This window comes from Nyctereutes procyonoides, unplaced genomic scaffold (assembly GCF_905146905.1).
Source record: "Nyctereutes procyonoides isolate TBG_1078 unplaced genomic scaffold, NYPRO_anot_genome, whole genome shotgun sequence".
NCBI classification, from domain to species: domain Eukaryota; kingdom Metazoa; phylum Chordata; class Mammalia; order Carnivora; family Canidae; genus Nyctereutes; species Nyctereutes procyonoides.
The window spans coordinates 13,132,898-13,159,304 of NW_026575030.1; the positions used below are offsets into that span (position 1 = coordinate 13,132,898).

The 26,407-nt window shown below is 38.4% G+C and overlaps 1 protein-coding gene across 1 annotated transcript in view; it reads left to right on the forward strand.

Annotated features, from left to right (window-relative positions):
• CNTNAP5 (contactin associated protein family member 5) overlaps positions 1–25,598 on the forward strand; it is a 798,328-nt gene extending 772,730 nt beyond the window's left edge. The window contains exons 22-24 of the mRNA XM_055316368.1: positions 13,754–13,972; positions 15,681–15,752; positions 18,321–25,598. Coding sequence (XP_055172343.1) covers positions 13,754–13,972; positions 15,681–15,752; positions 18,321–18,517 — 488 coding nt within the window. The 3' untranslated portion in view covers positions 18,518–25,598. The remainder of the gene's footprint in view (positions 1–13,753; positions 13,973–15,680; positions 15,753–18,320) is intronic.
• Positions 25,599–26,407: the final 809 nt, after the last annotated feature.

Consider the following 26,407-nt stretch of genomic DNA (forward strand, 5'->3'; position numbering starts at 1 on the left):
TTTTGTGTCCCTTGCCTTACAGAGAAGTCAGTGGATGAAATCTTTGTTCACATCTGGGTCATGAAACCAGTTTGATCTCTATTATTCTGGAAGTCATCTTGTTGTAAATTCTGTAGGTTTTGAGGAGAGAACACACTCTGTAAACTTGCATGGAAAGGAGACTACCTGGAGGAGGAGGTTTCTGGGCTGGGGCAATTGCCCTGCTGGTGGATACTGCACTATAATTGTGGCGTACTTGCTTGTCTTCAATTACTATTTACTGAATTACCTATGTGGTATGATTTGAAGCATTCTATAAAACACACCAATTCCAGGCTCAGAAATCTCAGAAATATGCTGCTTCTTTTTATGAAATCTTTGAAGATTCATTTTTAAAATATAAATATAAATGTGCTCTGGAAGAAGAGCATAGTAACTAATCACTGAACATTATTACTTCATTAGATTGTCAGTCACTTACCATCTCCTTTCATCAGGAAGAGTTTGGTTCTCTCGGATGAGCACACTTTGTCAAAGAAGGTTAAGTTCATGGAAAAAATTCTAACCTTGTTCTGAGGGAAAAACAAAACAAAACATATAGAATAGAATTTAAAGGTCTAATCACGGAACACATTTATTGAGTTTCTACATCTCCACACCTAGGCTCTGTCTGGAATCAAGGTTTACCACTAACTATAGGAATTTGGACAAGTGGCTTATTTCTCTAAGCCTTAATTTCTTTATTTTGTAGCATGGAGATTAACATAGTTCCTATTCTACAAGATTGTTGTGATGTAATCATCACACAGACATGCTCATTTAGCTTGAGCAACACAAAGCCTCATTCAAGACTGAAGCTCTATGAGTGTTAGCAGTGTGAGAGAGGAAGACAGTGTCATGTCCTGCAGTCTGGGGCTGAGCTACACAAGCTAAGTCCAAATCTTAGCTCTGTCACTTTGGGTATATTGTTTAACTATATTTTATCTTTGTTTCCTAACTTTTAAAATGAAGGTAATAATACAAATGGTGTTTTATTATCACAAGGCACTTAAAATAAGCATTTGGTATAGACTTAGTCATCTTTTCATTGTGAATATGATACAGGCAATTCTTGCTTAACATGGCACTGCAGAACAGTTAGAAGTGATCACACATGCTACTTGGGACAAAAGTTCTTAATAATGCATGAGAAAAATTTTGATAGTTCTATTACCTTTAACTTTTTCTCCCACAGCATTAAAAACTCTCTTAGGGAAATGAAAAAAAAACCTGATATTTGTTTAGTAATATTAGTTACATACTGTAACCCAAAATATTAGAAACATTGAGAATTACTGTGTTTGGAAAAAAAAACAACCTTATAAAGTGTAGTTTTAACAGTGCTTGCCTTCTCATTGTATGACAAATAGGGAGGTAATATCTTTTCTATGCTATGGTGAATTGTCATATGCCTAAGTTTGGATCAGTTTCTAACATGTTATCCTTTGTGCTTTCAATGTCATGAAATGTCTTGGCTATTTCTTTTAATGTGAGGATTACTGCCATATCACTTCCTCTGAGACATTATCATTCTCTTGTCACAAATCCACTTCATTTGTATCAATTTATATTTCCTCTGATAATTTCCTGTGGCTGAGGATCTAGAGTCTGTCAAATAGTGTGTGTCAGCATTGCCATGGTCAGCTATTTTTTTTTTTTATAAATCCCTTTACATTTGAATTTAACTTTCAGTGTAATTTTTAATCTCTTTTCTGTATTTTCATCCTTGTTGACCAATTCCCCTTTTGATTATCTATTTTTGTAAAATGTCACATGGGCTTATGATTGAGAGACGAAGAAGCAACACAACTCTGTGCTTTGCTCTCTGTGTGGGACCTTAATAACAGATGGCCCAGTGACCAATCACCTGTAGACTTTGAAAGAAATGGTGTGATTGGTCCCTAATTATGGTGAACATCTTTAATTTACATATTTGTGGACTGAAGAACAAGCAGGAGAATTTGTACTTTATAAATTATTCCTAGTTAGTATACTATGATCAGTAAAATTTAAACTATGTTGCTTGGGGACTGGAGTTATTTAAATTGTGGTAATTGAAATTGGAGCCTTACAAAGTGGAGACTTTGCAAGCACCAACTTTATTGAATAGAAATATTTAAATGAAAAAATTACTATTGTTATATAGCCACTAAAATATTAATATCTAAGCATGTTTTAAAAGTGGAAATAGAACCACTTTAACATTCATAAAGAATGTTCCTATGTATACCGTTTTCTTATTGTTGCTGTAACAAATTATCACAAACTTGGTGGCTAATAACAACATAAATTTGTCATATAGTTCTGGAGGTTAGAAGTGTTAAATAATCTTTATGAGGGTGAAATGAGGCAGAGCTGTGTTCCTTTTGGGAGCTTCAGGGGCAAATCTCTTTCCTTTTCCTTGCAGTAGTCATTTGCATTCTTTGGCTTATAGCACTTGCCTCATATTGTTAGAACTTCTTGCTTCTCTTACCACATCTCCTGCTACTGCCTCTGACCTTCTTGTCTTATTCTTATACGGACCCTTCTGATTACACTGGACTTACCTGGATAACCCAGGATAATCTTTGCATCTCATAACCCTTAACTTAATCATACTATAAAGTCCCTTTTCCCAGATAAAGTGACATATTCAATGTTCTGAGGATTAGGATATGGGCATCTTCAGGGGACTATTATTCTCTACCACATCATATGTCTTGCAAATCAAAATATCAAAATATATATTATGATCAGCTCAATATCACCTACTGGGGAACTGAGAAATGAAGTATGTTCTTCATGGTTAACCTGTCACAGATGTTATTTTAATGAATCCTACCTATTTAATATAAAAATCATCAATTGCTTATTGGGTGATAGTCTAGAAATACAAAGACAAATTATGTCTTCCTTCCATCCCCAAGGTACTAAGAGCAGCACAGATAGTGTTATGTTCATCAGAAAGTTCAGGTGCCAGGCCCTTGGACTATACTGATCCAGTCACTTCTACAGACACACAGCCAGAGGACACAGAGTTCAAGCCTGCACTGGCTTCTGGCCCTAATGTGCTCCTCTCTCCAGGCCCAAACCTAGGCTTTGCCCTAGTAGACTGAAAATGGCTCCTCCATATAGAGGTTTTCTGTAGCCTCACCATAACACAATATCTGTGGTGTACTAATTGTCTAAAATTATCAGGTAAACCATTATGTAAACTAAGCAAGCTATTAAGCTCTTGTTTGTAGGTTCAGAGGGGTTGTATGATACATAAGGGGAAAATTATAATAGAAGAGCCAAGCATTCTAGCTACAGTGATTTTGAATCCTTGTGAATTTATTTTCTTCATCACAGAGACAGTATAATTCCACACTACTCTGTCTTTTCCAACTCTTAAAGCTAAAAAATGTGTGCTATTTATCTATATGATGGTTTCCCACTTAATCTGATAGATGCTCAATAATTAGTACTCCTAGTATTATTATGGAGCAGTATTTCAAAGGTTTATCTGAATGACATAAACATATAATAGTGTCTAGTGTTATGAGGTATGTGATACAGGTTAGAATAGAAGATAATTGGCACAAAAAGAAAGAAAGAAAGAAAGAAAAAAGAAAGAAAGAAAGAGAAAAGAAAAGAAAAGAAAAGAGGCAGCATCAAATATAATCATCACCAGCGGGATAATTTTGCTGTGGCTGTTCTCCATTCTGTCCCTAAAGAGTAGCTCTATTTTCCCTTATTTGGAGCAGCCAAATTTATGTCATTCAACCTAGACATTAAGATCTTCATAAAAGGTCAATGTATAGCTTATCAAAACTAACTGCCGTTTAAACTGAATATGTGGGGAAAGGTAGGGTTTTTAAAAGGTAGAACTTTTGTTTACTGAAATGACTTTGTTATTTAATGTTATTTAGATGGCTTCCTATGTATGTATATATGTATCTTGCTTGGCTTCCAGAGATTGGTGTGTGTGTGTGTGTGCAGCTAACAGTATTAGTTGCCTACCCATCATCCTTTTTGACTTCTTTCCCCCTTCCTAACAAAATTCCAGTTTTATTTAAGCATTCATGCTCCTCCATGAAGCCATGTGCTCCTTGAAAGTTTTCCTCCATCTGAAATCCTGGAGGATACCTCCTAATTGTCTGAAACAGTGGTTTTCAAAGTTTGGTCCATGGTTATTGGGGTGGGTTTGGAGGGGGTCCTGGGACCCTTTCAGAGAATCCACAACATTAAAACCATCTTCATTTTCACACTAGACATGTGTTTTTGTTATGTCCTCTCACACATGTAGAATGGTGTTTTTTTCAGAGGCTACAGATGTGTTATGGTGTCTCCACTCAGACAGCTAATGGAATGTGTACTGTGAGTTCTTGTTTTCAAATTTCCTGAGCTTTGATTTCCAATACAGGGGATATTGATAGATACAAAAGAGATACAGATATTCAAAAATTTCTTCAGAATTTTTTTTCAGAATTTTTAAGAGTAGAAATGGGTCTTAAGATCAAAAGCAGGTCTTAAGCACTTCTGGTCTAAGCAAAAACTATGGTCCATTTTCACTGCCAGAGATTTGAATAACCATGAACATGTGACACAATATGGCCAATTAGAGGAAGTCTGCAGGTAGCGGAGGTTGCTGAGTAAATATTTTCTGAGAAAGTATCCTTCATTCTTTTAAAAAAAAATAGATTTATTTATTTATTTATTTATTTATTTATTTATTTATTTATTTATTTATTTTAGAGAGGGCATGTGTATGGTGTCAAGGAGCAAGAGGAAGAGAGAAACTTAAGCAGACTTTGCACTGAGCATGGAGCCTGATGTGGGGCTTGATTTTATGACATGAGATCCCACCTTCAAGGGTTGGACACTTAACTAATTGTGTGCCTGCCACAGGTACTCCAAGATTCTTCATTCTTAAAAAAATCACAGGATGAGGAATGAGGTAGCTTTTTTCTTTTCTTTTCTCCTGGATTTTGCTTGGTCTGGATGTGGTCATGGTGTGATACCTGGAACTGCACAACCACCTTGCTACAGCTTGAAGTTGAGACAGCCACAGAAGAGGAACCCTTACCTTCCATGCTCAGAGCATTCCTTGTCTCATTTAAATCTGTTACAACAAACAAACAAAAAAGAAAGAAATAACATCAAAAATCTGAAAGGCGCTCAGGATGGCTTTTACTCTTCTCGATGCTTTAACTCCACAATTAGCAATTCCATATCAGAGTAGAATATATTTCTATTTTTTTAGAATGTATTTCTATAGATTATTTTTGGACTCTGTTAAAAGGCTATCTGTTAGGAATTGTAGGACCTCAGTTTTCCTCATTTCGTCTAACAGAATAAACAACATAAGTATAAATTAATACACCTGAGTTTGATTCTGACCCCACATCAAATAATCAGTAACCTAGAAGGAACTATTTTTGTTTCTTTGAATCTCAGCTTCTGAATCCCAGTTTTAAAGTCAGAAAAATGATTTTTCTATGGAAAACAAGCAGAATTGCGATTGGGGGTATGATAGCTAAAGTTTTTTATTTTGGAAATTGTTGCTAAGGTTTAAGTGGTTCAGTAGTCACTGTCCTACATCCATAGAGGTGCCTGTGCATAATGCACATAACCAAGCAACCCAATTTAAAAATGAAAAATATAGTTCAGGTACTGAGTTGTTCAGTTCAAATAATCTTTAAATGGCAGAACTTTTGTTTACTGAATTGGCCTGGTTATTTTTTAGTCTTCTTGCATCATTAGCATTTATATGTATGCATGTATGTATATATTTTTACTTTAAAGAGTTATGGAAGACCTATTATGGGCCAGACCCTGTTCCATGCAGACTCATTCAATCATACAACAGATTTATTTAGCAACCTCTATGTCTGAAATACTATGTTAGAAATTAAGTAGTTAGTGGTAGGCAAATAAGCACACTTTCTTCATAAAACTTGTCGTTTGGAGTGGTGCCTAAAAGCTAAACCAATAATCATATCACACATGCACACACACACGCACATATATACACAATTACAAACTTCGAGGAAATGACTTAAAAAGGAAATCATCTTGTTTCAGTGCTAGAGACTAAGAGGAGAAATGTGGTCCTTGGTAAGGTATCGAAAGAAGTGCTCACTGACAAAGGGACTTTTAGGCTGATACTGAAGAAAAGGAGGCCGTCATGCAGTGTTTGGGAAATGCTTCCTTGGCCAATGTGTAGGCCCTGACTCTTGAAGCCTATGGGGTCATAATGAACAGGACAGACACTGGGATGTATAGCAACAAATGTCCTTGGCTACTCAGACTCCATATGAACAGTGCATTTAGCTCTAGGTAACAGGTGCTGAAATAATGAGGAATCTATTCCATGTGCACTCTTGGCAGAGCTGTACGAAATATTAATGAACTTGGCCAGCCTCATCAAGAGAGTTCCACATAGTGTGTCCTGAGTGTGAATGTGAAAGTAAAGAAACTAATGCTGATCAATGGCCAGAATGAAGAAGTTTGAAATGTATGTAAATATTCCTGATTAGGCTACGTTACTGCTCAGATTACGAAACATTTATTTTTTCATTCATTAATTCCTTTTAGTGTTTACTAAACACACAGTCTGTGTGTTGGACACAGTGTCCTAGTTATTGAAGGTGGAAATCTGAAAAGGACAGTTCCCCTGAAAACATGAAGCTTCCAATCTTGTCAGGGGACAGATTCATAAACACTATTGTGAAATAAATAAGTATCATAGAAGTGGGCAAAATAGCTTTCTTGTTTCCTGCCTATCTTTTGAAAATCATATTTTGCTTTGCTCTAAGGCAGAGTTAACTTGATTTTTCAGTGTTTTGAATGTGCTGGACTTTCTCATTTGAGGCCTTATACGATCTTTACTGGAACATTCTGCCCATCCACTCATCCATGATTATTGTCTATTCGTCACTTAAGCATTTATTTAAATATGTTTATTCCAAGCCATCTATTTTTTAAGAGTCTATTTATTTATCTGAGAGAGAGAAAGAGAGAGAGAACCATCAGGGGGAGCAGTAGAGGGAGAGCAGGGAGCCTGATGTGGGGTTTGATCCAGGACCTTGGATCATGACAGAAGCCAAAGGCAGACGCCCCATGGACTGAGCCATCCAGTAGCTCCTGGTAGTTAAATTTCAGACTACTTCAGGTTTTTCTTTGTATGATAACCTGTGTTTTTTCCAGATGTTGATAAATAGTATGAGGAGAAATCCTGTTATTCTCCTTGATTGGAAAGGAAAATCTTGGGGAGAGTAAGAGAGAGAACAGCATTGTCCCCTGGTGGGGACATTGTTTGCATTCTCATTCTACCATTTCTAGGTGATAGCATTCATTCATTCATTCATTCATTCTGTAGTCATTCCATAACCCACACATAAATTAGTCCCTCCCTTGCTCCTGATGAATGCAATTGCAACCTAAAAACAAACAAACACACAAACAAAAAAATGAATTAGGGAATGCAGGGCAGCCCTGGCGGCTCAACGGTTTAGCGCCGCCTGCAGCCTGGGGTATGATCCTGGAGACCTGGGATCAAGTCCCATGTCAGGCTTCCTGCATGGAGCCTGCTTCTCCCTCTGCCTCTCTCTGGAAAATAATAATAATAATAATAATAATAATAATAAATCTTTAAAAAAAGAATTAGGGAATGCATATGTCTTTACTATAATACAGAATTCAGTATAAAACAAAGTTTGTGCTTTCCTTTGTTTTTGCAACTTATTTCTTCTTAGTTATATAAAAATATTTTCTCTGGGATCCCTGGGTGGTGCAGCGGTTTGGCGCCTGCCTTTGGTCCAGGGCGCGATCCTGGAGACCCGGGATCGAGTCCCACATCGGGCTCCCGGTGCATGGAGCCTGCTTCTCCCTCTGCCTGTGTCTCTGCCTCTCTCTCTCTCTCTCTCTCTCTCTCTCTGTGACTATCGTGAATAAATAAAAAATTAAAAAATATATCTTTTCTACCTAGGATATGTACAAAATATCTTTTCTACCTACGATTTGTTGGTGGAACTTTTTAGGCTGGCAGCATAGCTTAGATTAAGAGTTTGGAATTTCACTTGCAAATCCAAAGCATAATATCACCTCATAACATTCAGAATGGCTAGAATAAAAAAAAAAAAAAGATAAGTAACAAGTGTTGTCAAGGATGTGGAGGAAAGAGAGCCCTCATGCACTATTTGTGGGAATATAAATTGATGCAAACAATATGGAGGTTCCTCAAAAATTTTTAAAAAGTAGAGCTACCATATGATCCAGTAATTGCCCTGCTGGGTATTTCCCCAAAGAAAACTAAAACATTGACTTACAAAGATCTATGCACACGAGTGTTTATTGCAGCAGTATTTACCATAGCCAACATACAGAAGCAACCACATAATCATGGACAGATGAATGGATAAGGAAAATACACACACAATAGAATATTACTCAGCCATAGAAGATTGTGTCATGTGCAGCAAGATGGATGGGCCAAGAGGGTATTATACTAAGCAAAATAAGTCAGAGAAAGACAAATAACATATGACTTTATTTATATATGGAATCTAAGAAACAAAACAAATGAACAAACAACCATAAAACCTGAATCAGACCCAAAGACACAGAAAGCAAACTGATGGCTGCCAGAGGGAAATGAGGTGGGGGGATGGGTAAAATAGTGAAGGAGGTTAAGAGGTACAACATTCCCATTATAAAATAAAGAAGTCATGGGGCTGAAAAGTGCAGCATAGACAATGTAGTCAATAATATTTTACAATCATGTGACAGATGATAACTACACTTGTGGTATTTTGTAATGTACAGAATTGTCAATTCACTATATTATATACTTGAAATTACTATACTATTATATATCAACTCAATTTCAGTTACAAATAAAAGGCATTTACGGGTGTCTGTGTGGCTCAGTTGATTAAGCATTGACTCTTGGTTTCAGTTCAGGTCATGATCTCAGGGTAATGAGATGGAGCCCCACCTAGGGCTCTGCGCTCGTAGGTGAGTCTACTTCTCTCTCTCTTTCCTTCTCACTCTGCCTCTCTACCCACTTAAGCTCTAAATATATAAATCAATCAATCAATCTAAAAAAAGATTAAAAAGGAATTGACATCAACAATTTAACTTTGTTATCTCTACCTTCTGGTAATAGAAAATAAATCCCAGAAAGGTTAATTTACCCAATAATCCACAGAAAATGGTGGAGATGGAATCAAACCAGATGTTTCCAGCAGAGGGGTTAACTGAACAGGAAGAGTTAAAAAAAAAAAGTTTGGCATTTCAAGTTATAACCTCAACTTTAATTGAGCTTCAACTTCGCCATATGATCTTTTTATATTCATTTAATTTTTCTGAGTACCAGTGTCTCCATCCATAAGTTTTGGGTGATAATAACAGATATCTGGAAGAACCTTTGAGGGGAAAAGAAATAATACTTTGACACAATTGTAGCATAGTTATATGAGAGGTATTTAATAAATGGGGATTATTATTTGCAGCTTTTAAATTATTTTTAGCAAATGAGTACTCCCTACCACATATTAGTTAACAAGGTTATAAGAAGGATAATAATTTGGAGTAATTCTAACATTTTTATTTTTTATTTTGCTTCTCCATATGTGCAAAGATTTGAGAAATGATTCTATCAGACCTCATAGTGGGAGTATTTTCTCCTATCAGGGATTCTTTCCCTCTTCATTTCTTTTCAGAAACATTTCCAAGTTCCCATCTTTATTATATATCTAGAATAAATACACTTTCCTAAACATAAGACTTTATTCAAAACATCTCTTCCTTTAAGGAGAGAATGTCATTTTCTGTCATTTTCCCCTTTATCCATGTACTTTTTCTTGTATCTGGAGCTTGTATTCCTAGCAGTCACTATAGTGATGTCTTCCAAGGACCTTGGCCCTGATAGAGGCTTCTTTCTACCTGGGTTCTGGGAATGAGATGGGGCATTTTTGACTTAGACCCTTAAGGTATGGTGACAGTGACATCTTACTTTCCACTGCTTTGAAATCCTACAATGCAAAAACTTCATGCTAGTTTCTGCTCTTCTTTTCCTATCTTCTGCTCTTCTAAATGCTCTGATCTCTAACTTTACTTCTTGAGAACTACCAATCAGTAGTGAATGTGCATTTGGAATTATAGCTGGGTACATTGAATTCTAGTGCCATTTAGCAAAAGTACACAGTCTTCATTAAAGAAAGCTTTTTGGCATGGGAAATAGTTGCATGACAGTGTTCAAAAAGTCTCTAATGCGACAGTCTTTTGAAGCCCATATTAAGAAATAAATACACAGGGATGTCTGGGTGGCTCAGCAGTTGAGCATCTGCCTTTGGCTCAGGGCGTGATCTGGGAGTTCTGGGATCAAGTCTCACACTGGGCTCCCTGCAGGGAGCCTGCTTCTCCCTCTGCCTGTGTATCTGCCTCTCTCTGTGTCTCTCATGAATAAACAAATAAAATCTTAAAAAAAGAGAAAGAAATATACATGCAATCCTTTAACGAGTAACAAATATGTACCACTACTGTGGCATATATATTGGAATATTTGGAAATCAGCAGTTTCCTCTCCATTCCAATGTTCTTTTACATTTAAAGAAGTGTCACCTTACATATCTGTTGAATTCTCATTATCTTTACCTGAAAAATTCTCATGGAATCTCAGATATGCAGTAGTAGGAAGAATAATGATCCACAGAAATACCCAAGTCCTAATCCTCAGAACCTGTGAATATATTCCGTTAAGTGGCAAGAAGGAAATAAGATTGCAAATGAAATCAATGTTACTAATCAGCTAGCTTTAAAATAAAGAGATTATCCTAGAGCATTTGGGTGAGCCCACTGTATTCACAAGGTTCCTTAGAGTGAAAAAGGGAGTCAACAAAAGAGAATTAGAAGCAGGTGTAACTGTGGAGGAAAGACACAAAGACATGCAACAGAGCTAGCTTTGAAGATATGGGAAGCCATAGGAATGTGGGTGGCTCATGCAGAAGAATGAAGCTAGATCATTCTCTTACACCATACACAAAGATAAACTTAAAATGGATGAAAGGTCTAAATGTGAGACAAGATTCCACCAAAATCCTAGAGGGAGGGGATTCCTGGGTGGCTCAGTGGTTTAGTGCCTGCCTTTGGCCCAGGGCGTAATCCTGGAGTTTCGGGATTGAGTCCCACATAGGGCTCCCTGCATGACTGTGTCTCTGCCTCTGTCTGTCTGTGTCTCTCATGAATAAATAAATAAAATCTTAAAAAAAATCCTAGAGGAAAACACAGGCAACACCCTTTTTGAACTTGGCCACAGCAACTTCTTGCAAGATACATCTATGAAGGCAAGGGAAACAAAAGCAAAAATGAACTATTGGGACTTCATCAAAAAAAAAAAAAAAGATAAGAAGCTTCTGCACAGCAAAAGAAACAGTCAGTAAAACCAAAAGACAACCTACAGAATGGGAGAAGATATTGGCAAATGACATATCAGATAACGGGCTAGTATCCAAGATCTATAAAGAATTTCTTAAACTCAACAGCAAAGAAACAAACAATCCAATCATGAAATGGCAGAAGACATGAACAGAAATTTCACCAAAGAAGACATACACATGGCCAACAAGCACATGAGAAAATGCTCTGCATCACTTGCCATCAGGGAAATACAAATCAAAACCACAATGAGAGACCACCTCACGCCAGTGAGAATGGGGAAAATTAACAAGACAGGAAACAACAAATATTGGAGAGGACGTGGAGAAAGGGGAACCCTTTTGCACTGCTGGTGGGAATGTGAACTGGTGCAGCCACTCTGGACAACTGTGTGGTAGTTCCGCAAAGAGTTAAAAATAGAGCTGCCTACGACCCAGCAATTGCACTGCTGGGGATTTACCCCAAAGATACAGATGCAGTGAAAAGCCAAGACACCTGCACCCCAATGTTTATAGCAGCAATGTCCACAATAGCCAAACTGTGGAAGGAGCCTTGGTGTCCATCGGAAGATGAATGGGTAAAGAAGATGTGGTTCATGTATACAATGGAATCTTACTCAGCCATTAGAAAGGACAAATACCCACCATTTGCTTCGACATGGATGGAACTGGAGGGTATTATGCTGAATGAAGTAAGTCGATAGAAGAAAGACAAACATTATATGGTCTCATTCATTTGGGGAATATAAAAAATAGTGAAAGGGATTATGGGGGATAGGAGAGAAAATGAATGGGAAGTATCAGTGAGGGTGACAGAACATGAGAGACTCCTAACTCTGGGAAACGAACAAGGGGTAGTGGAAAGGGAGGTGGGCTTGGGGTTGGGGTGCCTGGGTGACGGGCACTGAGGGGGGCACTTGATGGGATGAGCACTGGGTGTTATACTATATGTTGGCAAATCGAACTCCAATAAAAAAATATACAAAAAAAAAAAAAGGATGTGGGTGGCTCATGGGAGCTAGAAAAGGCAAAGAAATGGATTATCCCCTAAGACTTTTAGAAGAAATGCAGCCTTGTCAGCACCTTGATTTTAGTGCAGGGAAACCCACATCAGACTTCTATAGAATTATAACACAATAAAGTTGTGTTGCATTGTTTAAATTGTTTGCATTTGTGGTAATTTGTTACAATGGCCTCATAAAATGAATACACATGGTTTCTTTACTTTTCCAGTAAGAAGAGAGGGATGATAAACTAGTGAGGTTTATATGGGTATTGAAGGTGGAGAACATAAGGGCAAAACTAGAAAAGGCATTAACAAGATATATTAATTTTTCCTTTTCTTCCATATTCTCATCACATCTTTTCCTACATACTGCCAAAATAATTCTTCCTTGGAGATACATAGAGGCAATCTGATCTTTGTGGATTTGAAATAAATCATAATCTCTGCTGGGTGGAGAGGGAAGTCCTTGCCCTCTTCCAGAAAATAAACAGATTATCACAATTAGATAACCTTTTGAACCATTTAGGTAGGTTGAAACCGTTATACCTTAAGAAAAAAGGAAGCAGTTCATGTGTATTGCAATTTTATGTAATTGTATCTTAGCAATTTGTTCAAATGATCTTTACTAAAAGAGAAAGGGGCTACTGAATAATCTGACTACAAAACTTGAAGAAAATAAGACATTAGATTTTGCTGTGAATCATAAATGATTGCCTGTTCACCTTTTACAAAGACTCAAAGATACTTTGGAAAATCAGAAAATCAGTGCTCTCCAACCAGTACCATGAACATAACTAAGCAGGTGAAAATCTTGAATAGATGGTCAGTTTATACAGGCCACTTAAAACACTGAACATGAGACACTTATGGAAGGGCTACTTTGACTTCTATTCTCTTTAATCCATTTTTTTTCTTTGTGACATTTTTGAGTTCAATGTTGTAATGAACACTGTAATGTCCTTGTACTAATTCCAAGCATCCATAGATAAATGGTGATGGGGATAATGAAATACATTTTATAAAACATCTAGACTGTAGAACAGATTTATTAAGTCTTTGTTACAGTTCATAAAATACATGAATGAGAATTTAGAAGTTTGAAATGTTATCTCAAGGCAAAGATGCCCTAACGGTTTTCTATGATATGTTGTTGATAAATTGATGTTTATAGTGTGGAGGTAAGGTATGGGAAGAGAGACAGGAGATGATTTCCCTTACTCAATGGACTGTAAGGTAAATTCCGTGATTTTAAACATTATTTAAAGAGGATATGGAACATAATTTGGAAAACAAAAAACTGTAAAACACATGAGTGTCTTTCATGTTGCAGAGCATCTTGGATTGGATTCTGAAATTGCCAAAGCCAACACCCTGGGTTTTGTTGGATGCCTGTCTTCAGTCCAGTATAACCAGGTAGCACCCTTGAAGGCAGCCCTGCGTCATGCCACCATTGCACCTGTGACTGTCCAAGGGACCCTGATGGAATCCAGCTGTGGCTCCATGGTGGATGTGGATGTGAATACAGTGACCACGGTGCACTCTTCATCAGGTACACAGAATACCCAGGGGAAACTGCCTTCTTTTGATAGCACTGCTTTTGATATCTTCAAGAAGTTTCTAGGTTAAAGGCTAGTATTACGCAAGTCCTTACTTTATATGATTACAGATAGTTAAGAATTATGACTGGTTTCTCATGGTTTTGAATATTATATGTGTTGAATATAATCCCACTTTTAATATGATGAGTAGTTAGAACTCAATGCATGTGTGTGTGTGTGTAAATACACACATACATATATATATATATGTATATATATCACTACAGTTTGAATGACTACTTCTCTGAGGATTGAAGAGTTTAGGATGAGAGATGGGCAGGCTAGTTGTTGAACTAATATAATTCATGTGATTAAAATCAGCCTTTCATAATAATAAAAAGGCCCCACAGCATTATCATTCATATATCTTCTCTTATTTTATCACTCCCTAAAACACCTTTTCTGTCTTTCCTTAGTCACCACCATCATGAGTGTCTTAAACTGTACCTGGGATTTGTCTTAATCAAGCATGGTAATCAACTGCCAAATAAGTTATTAATCATGAACAAAGAAAGGGGACTGATTTTTGCTGTTGCCTACTCATCACCAAGCTTGGTGTTTTCCTGGAAGCAGTGAGGTGTAATAGAAGGAAACAGAATGTGACAGTTGACTAGCCTTGATTTGAATTCTAACTCTTATAGAACTCCAGACATGTTACTAAATAACTTCAATGTAGGGATTCCTGGGTGTCTTAATGGTTGGGCTTCTGACTTCGACTTGTCCCAGAGTCCCAGGATTGAGTCCTACATCAGGTTCCCTGCAGGGAGCTTGCCTCTCCCTCTGCCTGTGTCTCTGCCTCTCTCTCTCTCTCTCTCTCTCTGTGTGTGTGTGTGTGTGTCTCATGAAAAAAAGTAGAAAACATTTTTAAAAACAAACAAACAAACAAATAACTTCGACCTAATCTCCTATCCATGAAGTGGGAAAAATAATACTTATGTTGTAGGCATTTTCTGAGGATGAAGGGATGTTGATGTCATCCAATATTGTATTGAACATTCCACGTGTGCTTTATGCATACATATGGATATCATTACCCCCTTGTAATACATTTGCAGATTTGTTATTTAAAAATGTCTCTAGTTCAACAAGTGGCAGAGCAAGATTCAAATCCAGGTCTATGTGCCTTCAAATTTAATGATCTTTTTTCTTTGACCATTTATGTTAATGTACCTAGTGAAATCCCTCTCCCTGTCATTGAGGTTTTCTTGGGGGTGTTAATCCTCCAGCACTTTTGTCTTTCCCTGTCAATGGATTCAGAATCCTTGAGCAGCTAAAGAAACCTCTGAAGCAGAGAGCATATGCATGCTTGAGGTAAGAGGCTATTGTAATGAAGAGGGAGAGTCCAACCAAGCAGAGAGGGTACCCTAGGTTAGGCTGGGAGGTAAAATGTAGGTGAAAGCAGATATGGGTGGGTTCTACCGTCATTTGTTTCAGCCAATTATCTTATAGCCGACATAGAAGCTACTAGTCATGGAACTATGGGGTGGAAGTTTTGTACTTTTGTGTGTATGTTTGTCTGGGTTTCTAAAAAGCAATCTCACAACTGTTTGAGAGCACTTGGTCTAATCCACAGATATGTCATCATCTCAAGTCCATATTGTAGACCTCCTTCCTGTACTTTGAGTCAGGAGTGAGTGTCATGTCTTTTACTCTTTGCAGATCCCTTTGGGAAGACAGATGAGCGAGAACCACTCACCAATGCAGTTCGAAGTGACTCAGCTGTCATTGGAGGTAAATCATTCCTGTTGCTGAAAACAGAGGGGACATCAGTGATTCTGTGCTTGGGAGAGATTTGATTCCTTCCTTAATTATGGCCACCTAGCATACAGAATCCTGCATGATCTGCAAGACTGTGAGCCTTTTCATGAATAGCCATGGGTGCTGTATGATTCAAGGCACCCCCTCCCCCTAAGCATCCGTAGCTCCATGGACGCATCCTGCCCTTGATCCATCAGGCAGCTGACTACCGAGTCAACAGCTGGAACATTTACTTAGCGACAGACAGTGCACTGTGTTCATCTCATCCGGTTGTCAGTTTTCCTAAAGCACAAACAAAGCGCACCAATAAAACATATGGGAAGAAGCCATGTTGGGGCAGACAGATGGGTGAAGCTCCAGTCCTGTTGGTTTTCTCCACCAAGTGATTTGGGTTGAATCTAATGAGCAGGGTGAAGCCCACAGGAATGGAGTTTCAAATCCAGCAGCACATATGGTTACAGATACAGATCTTGTCTGCTCTGCTGTGAGCTCAGCTCTCCCTCCCACCTCCCCTGTCTTTCCATTTTCTCACTGACTGTCGGTCTCACCTCTTTTTATCTTGCCTCGGCCTGGCCACTGCCTCCAGTAACTTTTTTTTCCCCCTTCTGGGCTTTGCAACACAGAATGATTCCCAAACCTTGTTTAATGTAAGATGCCTCTGAAAGACTGAATTCATTGCCATCCAAGAACCATAGCTCCAGCAGGTGCCCCCATCACTGCCTTCTGGCAGGCAAGATTAACTGATCCACACCAGATGGAGTTCTTTTAAAAGTCAGCAGTATCCATTCATTTAGCTTCTATTTAATGAGTCTTAGCTATGGGTCAGGCCCTGTGCTAAGTATAGGAATACATGGTGAAAGACGTGGATGCTGCCCGCAATGAGCCCACAGCCTGGTACAGGAGGGCACTGGTAAACAGAAAACGTTGGAATTGGTGAGTGGTGTTTTGAGAGGGAAGTACAAACGGCTGTGGGTGCACCATTACAATGCAATTGTGAGGAATAAAAACCATAACCTTTCCTTAAGAAGTTCTTAAAATGACTGACCTGAATTTCTGCTTCAGGGGAGAGAGTCCAACTTGATTTTTATTTGGCATTAAGAAACATAGAAAAGAATGTGCCTGTTTCTCTTCCTACAGTTTCACATTTGACAAGAAGAGAAAAGACTTTTGTGACTGCTGACATTTTCTCACCCAGTAACGTGCTTCTGTGAGTCTCTAAGAGCAGGAAAGGCATCCCAATCCCTTGGGAAAACTCCTCCAATTCTGAACAGTCTGTGTACTAAAGGAGTAGAAACTGGTTCTGTACTGTATCTCATAAAGCTGCGGCCCGATCATAGGAGTCCCTCACTACGATCCAGTTTACTCATGTTGTTAACTTGGGTGGTTTTCCTCTGCCTTGTTCTAAAATAGTCAGGGAGGATGATGTATAATGGTTTTGGAATATTAAAAAAAAAAAAGTAAACCATCTTAATCATGGCCCCAGCTCTGATACAAATCATAAAAAATGTACAGTCAACATATCTAACTCTCAAGTGCCCATACATGTAAATCAAAATGCAAGATGTCCAAAACTATCTTTCTAAAATAAGCATATTTCGTCACCATCCGTTCTACTTAGAAAAACAGAAACAGCGGCATGTATGCTTTCTTGGGAATACATTTATATTTGAATATCATAAACACATCTCAAAATTTAATGATGAAAAACCTATATCCACATATAGATGCATTCTCTCTTTAAGAGTCACTAGTTTCTACATTGTCACCTTCTTTTTGCTGACTTTGTTTTTCTCATCCCCAGAGGCTGCTGGCAAAGGTAGGGACAAGACCTTTGAGTCAGCAAGGGCAACTTGCCGAGTAGAAGCAGTAAAATCACATGCAATCAAAGCAGGCAGAAATCCGACCTAACTGGAAAAAGTTTGCCATTTCAGTTGACTCTGAGTTTCTGGATGATAGAGGCATACTGTTTCTGAACTGTCCCATGTCTAGCAGAGTGCACAGCCGTGAAGAATGTCCTACATGTTTGGGAAGCATTCCATTATTAACAAAAAAAATGTTTAGCAAAGCAAACATATACCAGAAACAAATTTAGATCAGGAGAATATGTACTGAGGCCTGGGATACTTCACTATGGTTTTCTAGGGTGCTAAAGTCGTTCTAAAATACTCAGTTGTAAGAAGTGACAAATGATTAAACATCACAAATATGCTAATTAAATGATTCTGTCACATTCTTTAAATCAGGTCTTGAGGAAATAACTAAGAAATCCTTTGCCAGTCTGAGTCCATATTTAAATAATGACACTCTCTGATTTAGACTGACTTTATTCCTGGCCAGTCTGGAAGAGGAGATTTTTCGGTAACTGAAGACTGAATGCAGTTTAGCTGGTCTTCAGTTCTAAGCATGCAGCAGGGTTTGTTGCTGTTTGTTTTGTCTTGTTTCTTTCTCCTAAGTGCCTTCCCTGTCTAGACTGAATCACCTCTTTTGAGTGGATGATCTGTGATGATTTCCATCTCTCTTTCTTTACCTCTTTATCAACAGGAGTAATAGCGGTGGTGATATTCATCATCTTCTCTATCATCGGCATCATGACCCGGTTCCTTTACCAGCATAAGCAGTCACACCGTACTAACCAGATGAAGGAGAAGGAATACCCAGAAAATTTGGACAGTTCCTTTAGAAATGACATTGACTTACAAAACACAGTGAGCGAATGTAAGCGGGAATATTTCATTTGAAAAACTGCAGGGTCACCTAATATTCTCTTTTGGGTTGTTGTTATTTTTTTCACCTTTTTCCCCTCTTTTAATTTTGGTCATTCTCCTTTTCTTATTAGTTTGCCAATTATTTTTGGCACATACCCGTATCAGCCACAGCTTCTATATACCCTTAACCCAGCCCAGAAGACCAGGCAGCTATGGCCACTGCCTTCCTTTCTGATAAACTTATTGTGATGATAATGATCACTCAAGAGACTGACTTTGCTCCTCTAGATAAAGAAGAGACACATGTGTGCACATGTGCATATTTAGTTCTGTATTTCCAGTTTCTAAGTAAGATGCACTCTTTAGTTCCACAGCTGTTCTGTCTTGCATTAAACCTCAGGCTTGCTTTGAACCTGAGCTCTGTGACTTAGGCTTATGACACTCATCCTTGACATCCTCCCCCATCTCAAGTTCATTCCTACCAGGGAACTCAGGGTAGAGAAAGAAGATGCTAAAGGTCTGGTTCGCTTCAGTGGCACTTTCAAAGGAATAAGAGAGGTTTGTTATGTGTTGATTTTCCTTAGCAAGGGACGCCCATTGCCCTAACTCATCACCTTTTTTCACTTTGACTCTTATCCCCTGAGTATTTCAAATATAGGATTCCTGACAGTAGTGAGCTATTCCTTTGCTCCTTTCTTACCAGTCTCTCCTGGGGCCGACACTTTAGAACAGCACACAATAGCATAAACCTAGGGGAAGCATGGAAAATAGTAGCTCGAAACTAGGAGGTAAAAAAGGAAGCTGCTAGGAAGTAGATGTTCTATAACTTCAAAAATGCCTCTTCCAATTTTGTAAGAAATGTTAGCTAGGTTATTCCTGGGATTATTATCCTGAGGTATATATATACATATATAAGTTGCTGCAGCATAAAGAAATTTAAATAAAAGTCTAAAATAGCACCTGTCCATGAAAGAGTTTAAACCATCTTAACTGAGCTTTAAAAACAAAAACAAAATTTAAGAAAAAAATCAAAACTGCGTGAAAGAAGAGAAATACCAAGCAGGGTTCTTCCCTTCCATCTACTCACCAAAGATCTGGTGAATAAAGCAAATGCAGATTTCATGTTTTAGGGCAGACACATGATCCACCTCTGTCCATAGAGCCATTCTCTGGAAGGTTCGAGGTGTACTGACTGATGGAGCATATGATTTGTGTAGTGAATCCTCACTGCTTAGTTTCAGAGGAGCCCATAAGTTCTACAGTAGATCACATTTTCAAGTCATCTACACCCTATGTATATAAAGCCCCCTCCCCCATCTTTGTGTAGGCATAGACTCCTAGATGAGATGATGGTAAGTTTCAGCACCTTTTCCCCTCTGGATAACAAAGCTTCAAAGAAATACAGTCATTCCTTCAAGAAGGCATCTCCAGTTCATTCATGAAGTGGTGGTAAGAATCCTGATGATTTTTTGCTGTGGCAACAGGTCTAGATCTTTGCTTCTGGGCCATCTTGGAGAAAAAGAGAAGGGGAAAACAATATCAATCCTTCAGAATGCTGGGAATGCCAATATAATGATCCACAGATGTGGAAAGTACTTGCCGATTCTCTTTACAAGACAGATTTGGTTTGGGAAACAATTACCACATCGAAGTTTGCCAGCCTTGATAGTTAGCAGACATTCCATCTTGTTCTTAGAGTGTCTCTCTCCTCTGATTATTTAACACTCCCCTGCGTGGCCAGATTCCCAATGAACAACTCATTAGCTCCATCTCATTTCAAATCCATTTCAGGCTTTTCTTTCAGTGTCTGAGCACATGGGTAAGGATTCATCTTATAATCACATTTCTCAAATTTAGGGTGTTGTTCTAAATATACATTCTCTTCTAAAAACTTTCTGTGGATTCTTAATCACTTCATCATTATATCGTTTTGCTAGTAAACTTATTTTAAGTGATTCCAACATGAGCATCTTTTTTTTTCCTTCTAGCTTTTTAATAAGATGAATGATCCATCAATAAGAGGAAAGATTTTTAATATTGTTTTCTCCTGCCCTGTCCACCTCTATTTCCCATTTTCATTTTTGAATTTTCTACTTCCATAAAGGCTGTATAAATCAGCCTTTTGCTGGGATACATAGTCCTTTGTCCCCTGAAATAAAAGTCACCATGAAGTGCAATGGGTTTAGCCTGAAGCATCTCCAATAATGAAGTGGAAAGGCAAAGGAAGGTGTGAGTAATAAAACTGGAACCCCTCATTATTCAAGTCTCTGAGAAACGAGGACTATATTTTGCTGACATGGTGCTAATAGAAGAAATGGAGAACTAGCAAAGGCCAACTCAGAGTACTTGCTTTCCTCATCTACTTATATATGCTCATAGGTAGTTCTATAGTGTGAAGAATATATGAAGCTCTATCCTTGCCGCATCTGCACTGCAGAATCCACCAGCACGCCTCTCCGTGCACGTAGACGATGTACACAGACGCACGACGTATCCAGACCTATGAACCAACAATGCCAAGACCGTGCAATCAGCACATCACTCTTACAAGTAGAGTCTCAGGGCTAAACCAGAATTACTTTTACAGGGTTGGATTATTTCGTAACCCCAGAGAACACTAACTTTCACTAGGTGTATATGGAAATAAGCAAGCTGCTCCCTCCAAAGCAAAACACTATTTCCCCTCAGAATTAAGTGCTAACTCTGCCTGTCTTTCCTCAGTGGTACCAAATCCATGTAGTTTTGTGCAATTGTTTAATTGTGTGAGTGTTTGGATATCTGAGTGATTATAATCTAAAACAAATAGTCTTTGAAAGCATTCTGACCCTCCTTAATCACTGTTTTCTGCTTGGATAATCAAGGTCCCTGACATGCCAGCTGGACCACCATAATCCTCCACTGTAACACTTGGTCCTTGGTAACTGCTGATTACAGAAAGATTTTATGGAGTGTGGTCACTTTATAGCAAAACCAAAAACACCTGTGCAATTTCACATTCTAAGGGGCATATTTTATCGATATAATTACCACCAAACAAGCTTATTTATGTAGCAACAGTATATTTGCTTACCCTAAAATATATTAAACACCCACTGCATCACTCATTGTACATATAGGTTAGACTGCCATGGTCTCTATGAGAATTAATCCAGAGAATTAGACATTTGTCACTTCTCTAGATATATGTTTATGAATAGCTTAGCCTCTTCTATTCACTCTCAACTGCATATGGGAGATTTATTTTAAAGGTCCTGAGACTGAATTTTTAAAACAGTTTCTGTTCTCTTTAGTAATAACAGAGGTGGTATAACCTGACTTCTATGCCACCCCAGGGTAGCAGGAGCAGGATCAGAACAAAAGAAATAAACTTTTTTCTTTCTTTGTTCATCATGAAGTATTTACTGAATGCCCAGTGCTCCAAGGGTTATGCTAGATATGGGCTGTACAATAATAAAGTATACCTTGTTCTTGCCCTTGGAAGAGCTCAAAGTCTATCAGGGTGGGTACATATTGTTGTAACAGGGGTATGCAGAAGGTGCTATAGAATGGAAAGCAAGATCCAGCACAATCATTTTTGCAAAGCCTTGGCTAGAGACTTAAGCAGATGAATTTCTGGAAATACTCATAATTTTTTTCTTGCATAGCCCACCTTAACAAGCTGCTTTGTTTCTCTTCCTCAAAGCAAATATCTACCTATGCAGATATTTTTCTCTAGAGGGAAATAGACTAACTCTTTAGGAACAGCAAGAAAAGATGATCCTTGTCTCTAAAGAACTTTGGAGGAGGGCGAATTCTCTCCATCTTTACTTCATTTCAGGTTGGGGGATTCTGAAAATCCTTCCCATCAATCAGACCTGATAGTGACGGCTTGGGGACCCTCCCTGGGGTAGAGACAAAAATCTCCATTTTCACCTCTCTCCTCTTTTATCTGTTCTTTCAGTGCCATGTGTTTATGAGCTTTTGCATCTCATTTGCTCTTCCGGATGACACTTAAGATGTCTGCTGTCCTTCCGTCCCTCCTAAAACTCCTCTTTGTCCCCATGAACCATTTGACTCTATTTAGAATGATCTCTGAGAACTAAATGAAGTATCTTTGAGTAAGTAACTGACTAAAAGTTGTTGGCCATCTACGTGAGGTCTCACCTCTGTACTCTGGGTGAGTTTTTTCCAAATCCTGAAAGTCACACCTGTCTCTTCTCTGCAGGAAGCTTATTCACTTACAGGAGCCTCACTGGGAGGCTACAGAGTGTCTTTTCCAAGATATTCAAGGAAATAGAAATCGGGCTGTTGAAATCTTTCTTATAAAAGCCTTGACAGTTTGTCTACCAACATCCTAGATTCCTTTGAATTCCCTCATAGCTGCAATCCATCAAATCCACATTGTAATACCACCTCGCCAGGGGGAATTTGAGACAGTGTGTAGCTCTGCTACTCATTTTTCTTTAACCTAAATGCTTTGACATACTTAGGCTTCAATTGTCCTACAGATCACAAGTGGACCAAATAAATAGAGGTTTCCTTGTTCCTGTAGATGTGAAAGTGGTTAATGGAAGAAGGTGTAAGCAAACCCCAAACTTTCAGAATACCTGGAGGATAACTGAGTGCTATTTCATGTCTCTCTTGCAGTTTGAAAATGTTTTCTTTATTTTCATTTTTTGAAAATGTTTCCTTTAAAAGACACATAGTGTACTTGAATCACTTCCACATACTGTTCTTGGTTCTTTGTCAACCTGTACTCTTATACCTGCACCCTTACTTGGTGGGCATTGCAGATTTGGGTGTCCCCAGTTTTCATCTCTGCTTCCACAAATCCTAAATAGTTGAACCTTTTAAAGTTAAAAACAGTGTAAACAGACACATACACAAAGACTTTGTAAAATAGGGCTGTTAGTCAAGCTTTCTTCAGGATGTTCTACATACACATCTGTTTAGTAGGGATAGACAAATTTCTTCTTGAGTTGGCAATTATTTGAAACCTTCATATAAGGTTTTAATATTGAACTCTTGCTATGTTTGAGTGAGTTTTCTCTTATTTTGCACTAAGGTACTCTGAGGAAGAACAGAAAAGCACATTTTTTTAGTGAAATATTGTACTTTGTAAGCTAGTTGTCTGTCTTTTGTAATATTTATAGACTACAAAGTGGCTGAGCAGAGATGAGCAAGGATAAAGGCAAAAGTTGGTGTTGGTGTTTTGACCACACCTGCCAAGAACATGTTGAGGAGGAAGAGGGAATCTGTGGCAACAATTGGTGGCCTCTCAGATGTAGAGGGTCATTGTTCCCATCATGGATCAGTGGCAGCAGCTCTTCCCATGCTCTTGGCTCCTAAATCAGGAGTTCCTTCAGTGCATTTGGACCATTGTCTTACACATTAGGGAAAGAGGCAATATCATGGGGTTTACATAAATAATTCATTACCTACCTTTGCATGACACATTTTTTACCCTTCCCAGCCTATTCCAACCACATATTTTTTCTTTTAAATTATGTTTATTTCCTCAAGATTTTCCCAGGATGCTTTAGTGCTATCACCACAATGATCTATCCTGCCCAGGTTGAACACCTAGATGCAATTTTAAGGAAAAGAAGCTGTCAAAAAACTCTTTAGGTTCACTATCCCAAATCAAAACTCCCATGTGTGGAAGGCTTGAGGTCCTTAAATCAGTCTACTGGTCCTTCTTTCCCCTTCATTGGTCCTGCCATAGGCATGACACATTATAAAAAAGATACGATACTCTCCATTCCTGATAGTGAATACTCCCAGGGACCCACCATCTAACACTATTTGTAAACACTGCCTTTCTTAATCATTCCCAGTGACACAGGGAAAATTTTACAAAACACCAGTATAAAATTTAGAGAGTAGTACTAGACCATGACCAAAGATGAATCTAATTGTTTCAGTAATTAAATACTGGTCTTATTTTCATTTGCTTCATGTTCTCCCATGCCTCAGATGCCAGAAGTAGCCTCAGAGGGCATGAACAAGGTGCTGGGCATGAAAAAGGAGCATTGTATTACCCTGCAGACTCTTTGGAAGGCACATAAGTAGAAACTTTCAGTGAAACTTTAAGGAAACCTAAAGTGAAACTTTAATATTCACAGGCATCTGCCTAGTCATATTTTTCCATTATAGTCTACCCCATCCCAAAGGCTTTACATGAAATATTAACATAGTCTCTTCTATTTGAATGGCAGTGTCAAACTGTGTAACCTTGTCCTGCCTTAAATACTCAGGCAAAAAATACCAAACCCTGCTTTAGAGCAACATAGTTATAGTATGAGGAGGACTTTCCATTTAGTGAGATCTAATGCCAAGACTTTTCTCCTTCTGAAGCCAGTAGTTGACAGGCCTTCTGATATTCTGGGCCGTCTTGGGTTGTCACTTCCCTTAGTCAACTGGTAGAGGCAAAAAGGGTGCAGGGTTGTTACTGGGAATACACATGCCCGCTGAGGGGGAACCTCCAGGATTTGACAGGTAAGGAGTCAGTAAACATTTTCAGTTAAAAGGCTGGATGGTCAATACTTTAGGCTCTGAAACCAGACAGTCTTGGTTGCACATATTCACTTCTGCTTTTGTAGCAGGAAGTAGGACATATGTGCCATGGCTACATTCCAATAAAACTTTATTTACAAAAACAGGCAACTGGTCATATTTGGCCCATGGACTGCAGTTTGCTGATCTCTGTGACAGAGCATTATTACCATGTCCATTTCAAATGGGATATCAGTCTCTCTGGCATGCAGTGGCCCTCATTTTTTGAGGAATTAGAAAGAGCGGGAAGATTATTTTTAACAAATAAACAATAAAATGCAAAATAACCTCTCCCCTCAAAAACTATATGTTGGACTTTTTGTTATGGCAAAAGCACAAAACAGGTCACCTCTCTTTGTAGATCTGCCACAGTCTAGCTTTTCCTTTGGAGCTTCTCATTTTTGTTCTTAAAACAGAATCCCAAGTGATGTTGCCTCGTTCCAAGTCAGTTTTGTAGACCACGTAACATGTCTTAATACACTGTATGGGGAAAAATAAAAGTTAGCCTTAGATTTCTTTGTTTTCTATGGTTACTGTTGTACAGAAGAAAGACTTAAACTGTAAATAATGTATATTTAATAAAGAGAGATTTTGTATGATTTTGTGTGGAAGCTAAATGTGTCTTGCCGTGTTTTCTTGGGTTAATGAAATGTCAAACAATTAATCCCTTAGCTCCCATTCTCATCCCTTAGACCATTAACTCCCAGAAAACATGACCTGTTCTGTTGCTGGAGAAACATGAAACTCCCACTCCCTGGGTTTATTGATCTCAGCAGGCCTGAAAGTGCTGTCTTGGGCTGTCTCATCACTCAGCTGAATTATACTTGCCTGTGTGTCTGGCTCAAATGTGTACAAGAGCAAGCTCATTGACTTGGTCAAAAGTCACTTCAGGGCTCTGGAGCCATCCAGGTTTCAGCTTCCCACATGAGATCCTGGGCCTCTGTTAAGCCTTTATCAGAGCCCATTTCCAGCAGCCACATTTCTTACCTCACTTTGCCTTCTCTATCTTTTCAGAGTCCTAAGCCCAACCATACTCTATGTGTTTAAGGTATTAAACATCCATTGTCATGAAATAGAGCTCACTTCATATGTTGCTTATTGACATTTCTGTGTATGGGGTAGTTAGTCAACAAATAGGCATGAAAAATTGGCAAAGTTTTTAGACAGGAGAGTGACACTGTCAGATTTACCTTTTATAAAAATCACATCTAACTTTTCAATGAATAATGGGCCATAAGCAAATATGAAAAGAGAAAAGAATGATTAGGGTCCACCACTCCAATGGTGGTTTGGACTAGGGCTGTAGTAGGAAAGACTACCATAGTAGCTGGTCCAGACAAAACCCAGAGGGCTTGCTGAAGGACTCAAAGGAGATTGTGAGCAGAAAGA